Raw genomic sequence first — 16,602 nt, forward strand, 5'->3', positions numbered from 1 at the left:
TCCCACCAACAGTGGATAAGTGTGCCTCTTTCTCCGCATCCTCTCCAGCACTTGTCATTTTCTGTTTTGTTGATAATGGCCATTCTGGTGGGTGTGAGATGATATCTCATTGTGGTTTTGATTTGCATTTCTCTAATGGCCAGGGACATTGAGCATCTCTTCATGTGCCTCTTGGCCATCCATATTTCCTCTTCTGAGAGGTGTCTGTTCAAGTCTTTTTCCCATTTTGTAATTGGGTTGGCTGTCTTTTTGTTGTTGAGATGAACAATCTCTTTATAAATTCTGGATACTAGACCTTTATCTGATATATCATTTCCAAATATTGTCTCCCATTGTGAAGGCTGTCTTTCTACTTTCTTGATGAAGTTCTTTGATGCACAAAAGTGTTTAATTTTGAGGAGTTCCCATTTATTTATTTCCTTCTTCAGTGCTCTTGCTTTAGGTTTAAGGTCCATAAAACCGCCTCCAGTTGTAAGATCCATAAGATATCTCCCAACATTTTCCTCTAACTGTTTTATGGTCTTAGACCTAATGTTTAGATCTTTGATCCATTTTGAGTTAACTTTTGTATAGGGTGTGAGAGATGGGTCTTCTTTCATTCTTTTGCATATGGATATCCAGTTCTCTAGGCACCATTTATTGAAGAGACTGCTCTGTCCCAGGTGAGTTGGCTTGACTGCCTTATCAAAGATCAAATGTCCATAGATGAGAGGGTCTATATCTGAGCACTCTATTCGATTCCATTGGTCGATATATCTATCTTTATGCCAATACCATGCTGTTTTGACCACTGTGGCTTCATAATATGCCTTAAAGTCAGGCAGCGCGAGACCTCCAGCTTCGTTTTTTTTCCTCAAGATGGTTTTAGCAATTCGGGGCACCCTGCCCTTCCAGATAAATTTGCTTATTGGTTTTTCTATTTCTGAAAAATAAGCTGTTGGGATTTTGATTGGTATTGCATTGAATCTGTAAATCAATTTAGGTAGGATTGACATCTTAACTATATTTAGTCTTCCAATCCATGAACACGGTATGCCCTTCCATCTATTTAGGTCTTCTGTGATTTCTTTTAGCAGTTTTTTGTAGTTTTCTTTATATAGGTTTTTTGTCTCTTTAGTTAAATTTATTCCTAGGTATTTTATTCTTTTAGTTGCAATTGTAAATGGGATTCATTTCTTGATTTCCCCCTCAGCTTGTTCATTACTAGTGTATAGAAATGCTACAGATTTTTGAATGTTGATCTTGTAACCTGCTACTTTGCTGTACTCATTTATTAGCTCTAGTAGTTTTGTTGTGGATTTTTCCGGGTTTTCGACGTATAGTATCATATCGTCTGCAAACAGTGATAGTTTTACTTCTTCCTTTCCAATTTTGATGCCTTGTATTTCTTTTTCTTGTCTAATTGCTCTGGCTAGAACCTCCAACACAATGTTGAATAATAGTGGTGATAGTGGACATCCTTGTCTTGTTCCTGATCTTAGGGGGAAAGTTTTCAATTTTTCCCCATTGAGGATGATATTAGCTGTGGGTTTTTCATATATTCCCTCTATCATTTTAAGGAAGTTCCCTTGTATTCCTATCTTTTGAAGTGTTTTCAACAGGAAAGGATGTTGAATCTTGTCGAATGCCTTCTCTGCATCAATTGAGATGATGATGTGATTTTTCTGCTTTGATTTGTTGATATGGTGTATTACATTAATTGATTTTCTTATGTTGAACCATCCTTGCATACCTGGGATGAATCCTACTTGGTCATGATGTATAATTCTTTTAATGTGTTGTTGGATACGATTTGCTAGAATTTTATTGAGGATTTTTGCATCTGTATTCATTAGAGAGATTGGTCTGTAGTTTTCTTTTTTTGTAATATCTTTGCCTGGTTTTGGTATGAGGGTGATGTTGGCTTCATAGAATGAATTAGGTAGTTTTCCCTCCACTTCGATTTTTTTGAAGAGTTTGAAGAGAATTGGTACTAATTCTTTCTGGAACGTTTGGTAGAATTCACATGTGAAGCCATCTGGTCCTGGACTTTTCTTTTTAGGAAGCTTTTGAATGACTAATTCAATTTCTTTACTTGTGATTGGTTTGTTGAGGTCATCTATGTCTTCTTGAGTCAAAGTTGGTTGTTCATGTCTTTCCAGGAACCCGTCCATTTCCTCTAAATTGTTGTATTTATTAGCGTAAAGTTGTTCATAGCATCCTGTTATTACCTCCTTTATTTCTGTGAGGTCAGTAGTTATGTCTCCTCTTCCATTTCTGATCTTATTTATTTGCATCCTCTCTCTTCTTCTTTTTGTCAATCTTGCTAAGGGCCCATCAATCTTATTGATTTTCTCATAGAACCAACTTCTGGCCTTATTGATTTTCTCTATTGTTTTCATGTTTTCAATTTCATTTATTTCTGCTCTAGTCTTTGTTATTTCTTTCCTTTTGCTTGCTTTGGGGTTAGCTTGCTGTTCTTTCTCCAGTTCTTCCAAATGGATAGTTAATTCCTGCATTTTTGCCTTTTCTTCTTTTCTGATATAGGCATTTAGAGCAATAAATTTCCCTCTTAGCACTGCCTTTGCTGCGTCCCATAAGTTTTGATATGTTGTGTTTTCATTTTCATTCGCCTCGAGGTATTTGCTAATTTCTCCTTTGACCCAGTCGTTGTTTAGGAGTGTGTTGTTGAGCCTCCACGTATTTGTGAATTTTCTGGCACTCTGCCTATTATTGATTTCCAACATCATTCCTTTATGGTCCGAGAAAGTGTTGTGTAAGATTTCAATCTTTTTAAATTTGTTAAGACTTGCTTTGTGACCCAGCATATGGTCTATCTTTGAGAATGATCCATGAGCACTTGAGAAAAAGGTGTATCCTGCTGTTGTGGGATGTAATGTCCTATAAATGTCTATTAAGTCTAGTTCATTTATAGTAATATTCAGATTCTCTATTTCTTTGTTGATCCTCTGTCTAGATGTTCTGTCCCTTGATGAGAGTGGTGAGTTGAAGTCTCCAACTATTATGGTATATGAGTCTATTTCCCTTTTCAGTGTTTGCAGTATATTCCTCACGTATTTTGGGGCATTCTGATTCGGTGCGTAAATATTTATGATTGTTATGTCTTCTTGTTTAATTGTTCCTTTTATTAGTATATAGTGTCCTTCTTTGTCTCTTTTAACTGTTTTACACATGAAGTCTAATTTGTTGGATATTAGTATAGCCACTCCTGCTCTTTTCTGGTTGTTATTTGCATGAAATATCTTTTCCCAACCTTTCACTTTCAACTTATGTTTATCTTTGGGTCTAAGATGTGTTTCCTGTAGACAGCATATAGAAGGATCCTGTTTTTTAATCCATTCTGCCAATCTATGTCTTTTGATTGGGGAATTCAGTCCATTGACATTTAGTGTTATTACTGTTTGGATAATATTTTCCTCCAACATTTTGCCTTTTGTATTATATATATCATATCTGATTTTCCTTCTTTCTACACTCTTTTCCATATCTCTCTCTTCTGTCTTTTTGTATCTGACTCTAGTGCTCCCTTTAGTATTTCTTGCAGAGCTGGTCTCTTGGTCACAAATTCTTTCAGTGACTTTTTGTCTGAGAATGTTTTAATTTCTCCCTCCCTCATTTTTGAAGGATAATTTTGCTGGATATAGGAGTCTTGGTTGGCAGTTTTTCTCTTTTAGTATTTTAAATATATCATCCCACTGTCTTCTAGCTTCCATGGTTTCTGCTGAGAAATCTACACAAAGTCTTATTGGGTTTCCCTTGTATGTAATGGATTGTTTTTCTCTTGCTGCTTTCAAGATCCTCTCTTTCTCTTTGACCTCTGACATTCTAACTAGTAAGTGTCTTGGAGAACGCCTATTTGGGTCTAATCTCTTTGGGGTGCGCTGCACTTCTTGGATCTGTAATTTTAGGTCTTTCATAAGAGTTGGGAAATTTTCAGTGATAATTTCTTCCATTAGTTTTTCTCCTCCTTTTCCCTTCTCTTCTCCTTCTGGGATACCCACAACACGTATATTTGTGCGGTTCATATTGTCCTTGAGTTCCCTGATACCCTGTTCAAATTTTTCCATTCTTTTCCCTATAGTTTCTGTTTCTTTTTGGAATTCAGATGTTCCATCCTCCAAATCACTAATTCTATCTTCTGTCTCTTTAAATCTATCATTGTAGCTATCCATTATTTTTTCTATGTTTGCTACTTTATCCTTCACTTCCATAAGTTCTGCGATTTGTTTTTTCAGTTTTTCTATTTCTTCTTTATGTTCAGCCCATGTCCTCTTCATGTCCTCCCTCAATTTATCGATTTCATTTTTGAAGAGGTTTTCCATTTCTGTTCGTATATTCAGCATTAGTTGTCTCAGCTCTTGTGTCTCATTTGAGCTATTGGTTTGTTCCTTTGACTGAGCCATATTCTCAATCTTTTAAGCGTGGACAGTTATCTTCTGCTGCTGGCGTCTGGGCATTTATTCAGATTTCTCTTGGTGTTGGACCCAGCAAGGTTGTAATATTTTTCTGTGAAATCTCTGGGTTCTGTTTTTCTTATCCTGCCCAGTAGGTGGCGCTCGTGGCATACGTTTGTCTGCGGGTCCCACCAGTAAAAGGTGCTGTGGGACCTTTAACTTTGGAAAACTCTCGCCGTCCTGGGGGTTCGCTAGCCGAAGCGGCTTGAGCTGGCCCGGGGTCCGAACGCAGGGAGGGTGTCCGAACGCAGGGAGGGTTGCTGGTCGCCGCAGCCAGGGAAAGAGCCCGTCCGAATTTCCTAGTCGGCCCTGGGCAACAAGCGTGGCGGGAGGGCGCCAGCGGCAGCGGCCCGCCCGAGAGAGTGCACGTTCCCCGGGAGTCACGGGGTCACCCGTTCTCCGCGGCCTGGGGGTTTCCGATCCAATTCTCTCAGTTGGTCCGGGGGCTGCGCGTGGTGTGGGCGCCAGTCGCCTTGGTTTCAGGGGACCGCCTCTCCAATTCTCCCAGCCGGCCCGGGAAGGGGGAAGGGAGTAACTCCGGCCGCTTGCCACCCCGCCCGGTAAGGCCCGCGCGCCTCGGCGATCTCACCCGAGCTGCTTCTCTCAGCCAGCCAGCCGTTCCAGGATGGGGTACGCTGTCTTTTTTATCTCTGTTGTGGCTTTGGGCGCTTTCTGTATCGTTTCTACTCCCCTAGTAGGTGTCCTGGAGAAGAAACTAAGATCCGCGCGTCTTACTAAGCCGCCATCTTCCAGGAAGTCAGCCGCCATCTTCCAGGAAGTCCTTCTTTCGTCCATTTTAAGCTTTGTTTTTTTTAATTATATCTGTCCTCTGTAGCTGAAAATATTTCTCAGTGAAGAAAACATCAAAAATAAAGTGAGACTGGGTTTTTTTCCTAATATTGTATCTTTTGTGTATTATGTATACCCTGAGTAAGCAATGGGCTTTGCTTCCTTTTTGGTCCTGTAATTAAAGCAAAACAAAATATTTAACAATTTTAAAAAACATTTTTATGAACCTTTTAAAGAAAAATATATTTGGTAGTTCAAATTTCCTGATTCTTCTCTTAATTGCTCATATTACCTTTTGTTATTCTTATCTGTCTCCATCTCATCTTCAGCACATAGTCCTTTAAATCTGTAGTTGTTTGGGAACTTGCAAGATTGTTATTTGTTTTTTCCTTATTTCGTGTGTCTCCTTTTAAAAACTGAACTCATTTCATTTTACCCCTTTGAAGATTTATTGATTTTTTTAGCTTTCTTTTCATTTTCTTCTCTTTTACAACTATTTTAAAAAGCCATATTCTCATACTCGAGTTGCCCCTTTCTCTGGTATTTCAGATATGTGAACTTATCTGTCATTTTAGTGAACTTTCTGGCATATGAGTCCTAATACTTAGGGTTCTCGTCTGTCTGATTATGTCCAATAGTAATAAACTCACAGGTGAGAGAACCATTATGTTCTAAAGGTATCATTGTTTCCACTTAAGATTTTAGCTTGTTGCCCAGTGTTAAGAGAGTATAGGTGTTCCGCTCTTTGCTTCTGTGCACCAGGAGAGATTTTGCCCATGTTTATGTAATGAATGTTAGAGGGTCTGTATTGTATAAGGGCACAGGAAGTTGGGTATAGGTTGCTAACCTTGGGCTAGATTATCTGAGTCCTGCAATCCCCCTGATCTGGTCCAAAAGGAAGAAAGATGCGTGGTGACCTTGCTTTCATTTCATGTGGTGGTTAGGGTTTTTATGTGCCTTCTGCCATAATTGACCTCTTGCTCCCTTGTTAATATCAAATAAAAGAAATTAGAGAAAGAAACCTAGAGTAAGGGATTGTGTTTTGAAAAGAATATAATTTAGAGTAGTTTCCAAACGCAGATTTGGAATGGAATGTATATACATATGTGTAGGAAATTATCTGGAGATATGTGAACAGTCATCTGTGGGTAGCTGAATATTAGGTGATTTTAATCAGTGTTATTTTCTGTTCTCTTACATATTTTCTAAAACATGCACAAAATTCTCTCCCTTGGGGTCAGAATGGGAGAAGTAGTAATATGGAAAGGGCACAGAATTTATAAGCACTTGGATTGTAAAAGTTTAGCTAGTAGGAGGAGGAGGAGTGATGATTGTAGTTAACAGTATAGGATAAAGACCAAAGGATTGTTGTTGTATTTTTTAAACTTTTTATTTTTTAATAAAAAGGACAGTTTCAAACCCTATACAGAAAACTCCAGCATACCCATACATCCCACACCCCACCATATACCCAGATCCATCAATTTAACTTTTTGCCACATTTTCCATATTAGTCTATTCTTCTATCTGTCTGTGCTGTTATCAGTCCATTTTCTGAATACTTGACTGTTGGTTGTATACGTATATTCCTTAAATTCTTAATACTGCCATTTCCTGAGAACAAGGATATTTACTTTTGTAATAATCTTGAGTACAGCTATCAAATTCAAGCAGTTTAATCTTGATATAAAGCTTACAGTCTGTATTTCAGTTTTTTTCATATTTTCTAATAATATCCCTTTGAGCTTTTTCTCTCTTGCTAGATCCCATCTAAAATTATATATTGTCAGTTGTCATTGTCTCTTTGTTTTCTTTTTTTAATTGTGGGAACATATATACAACATAAACTTTCCCATCTCAACCACTCCCAAGCATACCATTCAATAGGATTAATCACCCTCACAATATTGCAATACCCTCACCTTCTTCAATTACTGCGCTTTTCCCAAGCTCCCCAAGTAGAAGCTGCTTTGATTTGCTAAAGCTGCTGAAATGTAATATACCAGAAATGGAATGACTTTTATAAAGGCAGTTTATCAAGTTATGAATTTACAGTTCTAAGGCCAGAAAAATGTTCAAACTAAGGCATCCAGGAAATGATACCTTGACTCAAGAAAGGCTGATGGGTCCAGAACACCTCTGTCAGCTGGGAAGGCATGTGGCTGGCGTCTGCTGGGTGTTTGGCTTCTGGTTTCAAACAGCTTTCCTGGGGGCACTTATTTTCTGCATCTCCAAATGTCTGAGTCATGTGTTAGCTGTCAGCTCTGAGGTTTCTCCAAAATTTTTCGTTTTTTTAAAGGACTCCAATAAACTAATCAAGACTCACCTTGAATAGGTGGAGTCTCATCTCCATCTAATCAAAAGATTACACCCACCAAAGTTAGATGTGTCACATCTCATGGAAGCAATCCACTCAAAGTTTCCACCCTACGATATTGAATCAGGATTCAAAGAAACTTGGCTACCCCCACAAGATTGGGTCAGGGAAAAGGACCTGGCTTTTCTCAGGTACATAACAGCTTTAAACTGGCACAGAAACCTTACACCCATTTTGCATTAACTTCCCGTTCCTCATACCTACCATCTCTGGCAACCTGTACACTAATGTTTGTGTCTGTGAGCTTGCATAGTCTGATACTTTCTTTGTAGTTACCATGAGGCTTGAACTTAACATCCTAAATCTTTAACAGTCTTGTTTGCTTTGATATACCACTTCATTTCAATAATACACACAAATTATATTCTTTTACCCTTCTGTTCTCCCACTCCTTTATGTAGTTCTTGTGACAAATTACATGTTTATACATTTTGAGTCCCAAACCCCTGATTTCTCATTACATTTTATGCATTTGCCTTTTGGATTATATAGGAAGTAAAAAGTGGAGTTACAAACCAAAATTACATTAGTACCTTTATAATATTCCCATGTTGTTACCCTTACTTGAGATCTTTATTTATTTCTTCATGTAGTTTAGATCTGCTGCTGTCTAGTGTCGTTCCTTTCAACCTGCAAAACTCTCTTTATCATTTCTTGTGGGTCTGATCTAGTGATGATGAATTCCATAACCTTTTGTTTATCTGGGAATGTCTTGATCTCTTCCTTGTTTTCTAAAGACACTTTTGCCGGATATATGAGCCTTTTTGGGTTTATCCTGTTTGGATTTTGTTGAATGTTTTGGATGTGCATATTTATGAGTTCTGTTAAATTTGTAAAGTTTTCAGACTTTTGTTCTTTGACTATTCTCTTTACCCCCTTATGTCTTCTCCTTCTGGGACCCCCACAATACAAATATTGGTACACTTGTGGTGCTCACCATGTTTCTCATCTGTTTGCTTTTCTTCATTCTTCGGTTTGTTCCTCAGGTTGTATGATTTCAATTGTCTTATTCTCAGGTTCACTGAATCTATCTTCTGCCAGCTCCATTTTGCTGCTGAGCCCTTCCAGGGAATTTTTAATACGTACAGCTATGTCTGGTTCTTTTTCATAATTTTCATCTCTTTATTGGTATTCTTTCTGTCCTCATCCATCATTTTCCTAATTTCCTTTAGTTCTTTGTTCATGTTTTCCTTTAGCTCTGAGTATATTTATGACTATTTATTTAAAGCCTTTGATATGTCTTAGGTCTGGTCCTCCTCATTGATAGTTTCTAATGCTTAATCTTTGCCTGGGCTATTGCTTCTTGTTTCTTTGTGTATTTTGTAATTTTTAGTTGAAACCTGGGCATTTTGATATGTATTTTTTTATTAATTAAAAAAAAGAAATTAACACATTTAGAAATCATTCCATTCTACATATGCAATCAGTAATTCTTAATATCATCACATAGATGTATGATCATCATTTCTTAGTACATTTGCATCGATTTAGGAAAAGAACTAGCCAAACAACAGAAAAAGATATAGAATGTTAATATAGAGAAAAAAATAAAAATAATAATAAAAAATAAAAAATATATATATAAAAAAGGAAAAAGAAAAAAAACAAAAGACACAAACAAACAAACAAAAAACTATAGCTCAGATGCAGCTTCATTCAGTGTTTTAACATAATTACATTACAATTAGGTATTATTGTGCTGTCCATTTTTGAGTTTTTGTATCTAGTCCTGTTGCACAGTCTGTATCCCTTCAGCTCCAATTACCCATTATCTTACCCTGTTTCTAACTCCTGCTGGTCTCTGTTACCAATGACATATTCCAAGTTTATTCTCGAATGTCGGTTCACATCAGTGGAACCATACAGTATTTGTCCTTTAGTTTTGGCTAGACTCAGCATAATGTTCTCTAGGTCTATCCATGCATGTTATTCATTTTGATATTTTAATGTGTTATCACTGAAATTTAGACTCTGTGGCATCTGTTCCTTAAGCTTGTTCCAGCTAGTATTATAGCAGTTTTCCTTGAATATGAGGAGCTAACAACAAAAAATAATAATAAAAAAAAATAAAGAGGACAGCTTTCCTAGTCTTTGCGGCTTGACATGTGCAAGTGTTCTTCTTCAGGGCTTATCCATACAATGGGTTGAATGAGAATAGCTTCAGGCCAGAGTCTAGGGACTTTCCCATCCTTTTTGCACATTCCTCTTGTCTTATTCATTCACCTGTGACTCCAGGAATGTCCTTTCTTCCTTGTGAAATAGTTTCCTTATGATCTTAGATACTGCACTGTATATCACACAGCCAGCAATCCCATGTCCCAGGCAACACAACTTGACTGCTCTCCATTGTGTTAACTGCCTTTTACTCACAGGGTAAATTCTGGGAAGGCGAATCTCTTAGGCCACCACCAGACAGATGGGCCAGATATGCAAGCTCCGTGTATGTGCACGAGGGAACCAGGACCGGGGTTCTGCACTGGGAGCTCAGGCCAGCTCTGCCCTGAATTAGTGAGGGGTAGGGAAGGGGTCAGCCAAGGCACCAGGAGAGCCTACCACTTTTATGTGGCATTTTCCTTTAATTATTATGTATTATTTATTCACATACCATGTAATCATCCAAAGTATACAGTCAATAGTTCACAGTATCATCATATAGCTGTGCATTTATCATCATAATCGTCTTTTCTTTCTTTTTTGTGAAAAATAACATATATACAAAAAAAGCAATGAATTTCAAAGCATATTGCAACAAATAGTTGTAGAACAGATTTCAGAGTTTGGTATGGGTTACAATTCCTCGATTTTAGGTTTTTATTTCTAGCTGCTTTAAGATACTGGAGACTAAAAGAAATATCAGTATAATGATTCAGCAGTCATACTCATTTGTTAAATCCTACCTTCTCTATATAACTCCACCATCACCTTTCACCTTTCTCCCACCCTTTAAGGATATTTGGTCTATGGCCATTCTTAGTTTTTAATGTTGGAAGGGGCTGTCAATAATATGGGATATGGGGATGGAACTAGATGATGTTCTGGAGAGGCTGGCCCCTCTGCATTTCAGGACTTATGTGGTCTAGGGACCCATCTGGAGGTTGTAGGTTTCTGGAAAGTTAACCTAGTGCATGGAACCTTTGTAGAATCTTATATAATACTTGAGGTGTTCTTTAGGATTGGCAGGAATGGTTTTGGTTGGTGTTTGGCAAGCTATGACAGGTAGCCTAACTGGAGCTTATGTAAGAATGACCTGTAGTATAGCCTCTCAACTCTATTTGAACTCTCTCAGCCACTGATACCTTATTTGTTATACTTCTCCTCCTCCTTCTGGCCAGGATGGCATTTTTGATCCCATGGTGCCAGGGCCAGGGAGACTTTCACCCTTGGATATCATGTCCCACATGGGGGAAAGGGCAGTGATTTCAGTTGTGGAGTTGGGCTTAGAGAGAGAAGAAGGCCACATCTGAGCAACAAAAGAGGTCCTCTGGAAATAGCTGTCAGGCATACCTGTAGGTAGGTTTAGTTTCTCTGCTACACACATAAGCTTCACAAGAGCAAGCCTCAATATCAAGGACTCGGCCTATTGATTTGGGTGCCCCTAATGTTTGACACAGAGTCGGATTTCCCCAGTGGTAAAGTTTAGTAGTTCCACATTTTTCTTCCAACCCTCAAGGGACTTTGTAAGTGCCCTTTTTTGATTCTGTGCTTATTCTGTTACTGCAGTCCTTTAACTGTTTTCTGAATCCTTGAGAAAAATGTTTCTGCCAGTTCTTGGTGGTTCTTCAAAGCTTGGGAGGGGGGCCAGGAATGAGGGGGAGAGGGAAGTTTTAATATGGTCTGTGAGACCTTTTAAGATGCAGCTCCTTCTCCAGTTGCATCTCCCCATTCCTTGTCTTGCCAACTTTGTGCTGGTAGTACTAGAGTTCTTACAGGTCTGTGAACACGTCATATGTTCTCATGCTTTTGAGTTGTATTTTTTTTAAGCTTTTTAAATTGTATAGCATAACATATATACAAAGCAAAGAAATAAAAAAGCAATAGTTTTCAAAGCACTCTTAAACAAGTGGTTACAGAATAGATCCCAGAGTTTGTCAGGGGCTACCATACGATCCTCTCATATTTTTCCTTCTAGCTGCTCCAGAATATAGGAGGCTAGTGGGCTTAAATACTTTTTTTTATCATCGCAGTCGACTTTTTTCTTTCCATCTTTTTTTATCAATAATAACATCTATACAAAAAAGCTATAAATTTCCAAGCACAGCACCACAATTAATTGTAGAACATATTTCAGACTTTGACATGGATTATAATTTCACAATTTTAGGTTTTTATTTCTAGCTGCTCTAAAATACTGGAGACTCAGATATTAATTTAATGATTCAGCATTCATATTCATTTGTTAAGTTCTGTCTTCTCTGTATAATTCCATCATCATCTTTGATCTTTCCATTCCTCTCATTGGGGTTGTTTGGGCTATGGCAGCTCTAAATTTTTTATATTGGAAGGGTCTGTCACTAATATGGGGTAAGGAGATGGAACTATCTGATGTTCTGGAGAGGCTGGGCTAGATTTCAGGACTTATTTAAGCCAGGGACCCATCTGGAGGTTGTAGGTTTCTGCAAAGTTACTCTAGTGCCTGGAACCCTTATTGCCCTAGGTGTTCTTTAGGATTGCCTGGAATGGTCCTGATTGGGGATTGGCAGGTTATGATAGGTAGTGAGGTCTACCCGGAGCTTGCATAAGAGCAGCCTCCAGAGTAGCCTCTTGACTCTATTTGAACTCTTTCTACCACCGATACTTTAACACTTCTTTTCCTCCATTTGGTCAGGCTGGAATTGTGATCCCACAGTGCCAGTTCTGGATTCATCCCTGGGAGTCCTCTCCCATGTCACCTGGAAGACTTTCACCCCTGAATGTCATGCCCTATGTAGGGGGGAGCTTCTGAGTTTTTACACATGCTGTTTGTTAACTTAGCTGGGATGCCCTTCCTGCTCTGGCTTATCTTTGAAGTTTCCTTGATGCTTTTCTTTATTACTTTCTCTGCAAATTGGTAAATCACATTTTTCTTCTTGGTATCTTTAATTAAAACTGTGAACTTCTTGAGGACAGTTAATTTTTATATTCTTAGAGCTTTACCTGTTACCCAGTGCCTGACATTTAGGAGGTACTCAGGAATGTTTGTGGAAGGTATGACACTTGTACAAAGAGTTAATAATAGAAGGTTATATGGGGAAAACTATTTGTTGCATGCTGTGATATATATTTAACAGGAATAACTCTCTAGTACCACAGTAATACTAGGGTTAAATAATTGGGGATGGGAGGGTGTTAGAGTTAAGGGCCAAAATTACTTGTTAAAATGTACTTTGAAATTTATCACTTTTTTGCGTCTCTGTTATATTTCACAATAACAAATATTTTTTTTTAAAGAATGTTTGTGAAATTGAATTGATTTGAGGTTTCAGACCTCTGAGAATTTTTTCTTTGGGTTCATTCCTAATCATTTAGTGAACTTCACTAAACATGTGATCTCTTAGAACAGGAAATAGATTTGAGTTAATGGGCTGCATTGTATTTGTGATCTCAGTTGTCAGATCCTAGTTATCAATGAGTATGTACAAGTGGACAAGAAAGATCAAATGTCTTACTAGAATGTGAACTCTTGATTTCAGTTTGCTAAAGATGCTGAAATGCAGTATACCAGAAACAGACTGACTTTTTAACACTGGGGATTTATTGGCTTACAAGTTACAATACTAAGGCTGTGAAATGTCCAAATTAAGGCATCAGCAGAAAAATGCCTTTTCTGAAGAAAGGCTGCAGGCATTTGAGACACCCCTGTTACATGGGAAGACATATAGCTGGCATCTGCTGGTCCTTCTCTCCTGGCTTCAGTGGCTCTTTCAACGTCTCTAGTCCTTGCTTATTTCTCTCAGCCTTTTCTGTCTTTTGTCCTCTCGTAACGAACCCCAGTAAAAGATTAAGACTCACCTTGAATGGGAGTGGGTCACATCTCAATTGAAATAACCTGACGAGAAGGTCCCATCCATAGTGGGTCTGCACCTACAGGAATGGATTAAAAGAACATGGCCTATTTTGGGGTCCATAACAACTTCAAATTAGCATACCATAGCATAGGTAGGCTTTTCACATCATTTTCACTAATTTTATAAAGCACTAGTATTCTTGTTAATTTTCTCAGGTATGATCATGGAATTGTGGTTATGTTGGAAAAATTCCTTGTTCTTAGAAGATGCATGTTGAAATTGTTAAGAGTGAAATGTCATGTCTGCAACTTACTTTATTTGTTGTTTTTTGTTATGATTTTTGTTGTTTTTTTGCAACCTACTTTAATATGACTTAACCAAGCAACATCTATAGATAAATTTATAAAGCAAATATGGTAGAATATTTACACTTGTAAAGTATACAGCTATTTATTGGATTGTTTGAGTTTTTCTAAATTTTAAAATTTTCGTAATAAAAAAAATTGGAGCTCAGGAGCACCAATTTACATCTTTGTTGTAATCTAAAAGAGCCCATCTTCAGCAATGGTGGCTTTGTTATGAAAATTTTCTAGGGTCCAGTTTTTGTTTAGTAATGGACTTGAAATTATCCTTGCCACTTCACCTAAAAGAGCTATGATGTATAAAGTTTAATAAGAACAAATGACATAGGAGACCTACTCTTTGAAATTGTAAGGGAAAGAAATGCCTGTTTTTTTTAACCTCTACATTTTTCTCTGCAGAAATAAATAGTGCTGGTTCCTTGCACTCTTTATTTCTGGGTCTCTCCAAAACCTTAGGTCTTTAAAGCTGCCTTTATTCAGAACTATCATTTTCAGTAATCTGTTCTTTAGGATAGTCTTTATTACCATGTCCTTCCTTAATCCTAACTCTTCATAGCAGCAGTAGCTCCATCCCTCTTTACTACCATTTTTCTTAGAGAAAAGTTTATCTAAATCTTGTTTCTTAATTCTGCCAACTTCTCTTTCCTTACTTTTTCATCAAAAAAAATTTTTCTGGAAAAAATTAGAGGCACTGTGTGTGTGTATGAGAGAAATTTAAGCGCTAGATTTTACCACACCTCTAGGCTTTTACTGTAATATAGTTAACACTGTGGTGTATGCCTTCTGTTGTCACATGTTTGCACACCCTAGTTTTTTCTTTTTCTTTTTTTCTTTCTTTTTTTCGGGGGGATGCTTGGTCTGGGAATCGAAGTCATATCACCTGCATGAAAGGCAAGCATTCTACCACTGAACCACCCGTGCACCAGTTTTTTTCTTTTATAATGTAATTTTATTGAGATATATATACACACACCATGTACTTTTTTTTTTGGTGCATGGGTGGGAAATCGAACCCAGTCCCCCACATGGAAGGTGAGCATTCTACCACCGAACAACCTGTGCACCCCCACTTTTTTTTTATATTTAGTAAAAGTGGAATCATGCAATGATTAATTGGCAATTTACTTCTTTTTTTTCCAAACACTTAATCATTATTAGACGCAGTGGTCTTTGTTCTTATTAGACTATAAATGTGTAGTAACAGATGTAACAGTAATGTCTGGTTACATTATAGAACCAGAGGATTGTTTTCTCCAAACAGATTCAGATTTCTCAATAGCCAATGAGCCCTATATTCCACGGTGGCTATATAGAATATATAGCATAAAATAAATGTTTGGTATGTTTAGGTAATTATCCATCTTTCTTCAAGTGCCCTTTTAATGATACAACTATCATGTATGACATTACAAATTTTTTTGTGTGTATTTTCTGTTTGTTTTTCATGTTATAGCTTGGACAACTTTTAGCAGCTACATGCAGAGAACTTCCAGGCCCTAAAGAAAGTAGACGGACTGCTAAAGACCTTTGGGAAGTTGTTGTTCAGATCTGTAGTGTATCCAGTCAGCACAAACGTGGAAATGATGGCAGAGTTAGTTTAATAAAACAGAGGGAATCTACATTAGGTATAATGTATCGGTATGTTTCTATCCATTATATTGTTTGAGTTCTTTTTAATAATGTACTATTTCAAGAACATTTACCTTTATCTTTGTGTATTTTAAAGATGTACAACCTTAAGCATTTTGTGGTACTTTCCTCTTAGAGACCTGTCTTCCATGGCCACCCATGGAAATACCTTTTGTTTCTTTGCTATTTTAAAAGAATGTCTGTTAATCATTCAATATAATCAACTTGAATTCAAAATCAAAGTGTCTAAAGTTGGATAGCATGGAAGACCTCACATGTTATTAAAATATGGAAGAAATGTTATATGTTATCATGGCAATAGAATATTATGCTCCCTTTCACACATGTAAAATTAGTGGGTTAGTAATGAACCTTCACCTATAATTTACTTTCTTGTTTTTTAATCTATTTATCTATCTATTCATTCATATCAACTCCTTGTAATACTATCATACATTTGTTCTAGTTCATGAAAGAACTTTTTAATATTTGTACAGTTAATCATGGACATTGTCTGCAAGACTCACTGTATTATACATTCCCATATTTTAGCCTCCACCTTTTCTTATGGTGACATAAGAGTCTAAACTTCCCATTTCCACCACATTCACCCTCCATTCAACACTGTTATTTATTCATAGAATATGTTTATCATCACCTCTGTCTGTTTCAAACTATTAAGTTTAATCTAATTAAAAATTCTGCACCTGTTAAGCAACTATAACCATTTTATAGTCTCATTTCTTGATTTTATTTGTTATGTGTGAATATAAAATTTTTTTTGTTTTTGTAGGAGTGAGCTGCTTTCTTTCATCAAAAAGTTACGGGTAGGTTTTATTAAAATTGATCTAATTACCATTGCCAATTTTTAAGCAGCATGACTAAAATTACTGAGTGCTTCAAATGCTGATTAAATTATTAAAGCGATCTGTTCATATCCTTATCTTTAGTACTCATTTTTGGGAGTGGGGTAATCTTCATGAAGTTTAGTTTGCATTTATTTTATG

The 16,602-nt window shown here is 37.1% G+C and overlaps 1 protein-coding gene across 5 annotated transcripts in view; it reads left to right on the forward strand.

Moving 5' to 3' along the window:
* Nucleotides 1-16,602, forward strand: part of INTS8 (integrator complex subunit 8) — a 78,017-nt gene that overhangs the window by 47,094 nt on the left and 14,321 nt on the right. For all 5 annotated transcript variants that reach the window (XM_077167230.1, XM_077167229.1, XM_077167228.1 and 2 more), the window contains 2 exons: nucleotides 15,420-15,604; nucleotides 16,389-16,422. In XM_077167230.1, the coding sequence (XP_077023345.1) occupies nucleotides 15,420-15,604; nucleotides 16,389-16,422 (219 nt within the window). The remainder of the gene's footprint in view (nucleotides 1-15,419; nucleotides 15,605-16,388; nucleotides 16,423-16,602) is intronic.

The sequence above is a fragment of the Tamandua tetradactyla genome, chromosome 6 (assembly GCF_023851605.1).
Source record: "Tamandua tetradactyla isolate mTamTet1 chromosome 6, mTamTet1.pri, whole genome shotgun sequence".
Lineage (NCBI taxonomy): Eukaryota > Metazoa > Chordata > Mammalia > Pilosa > Myrmecophagidae > Tamandua > Tamandua tetradactyla.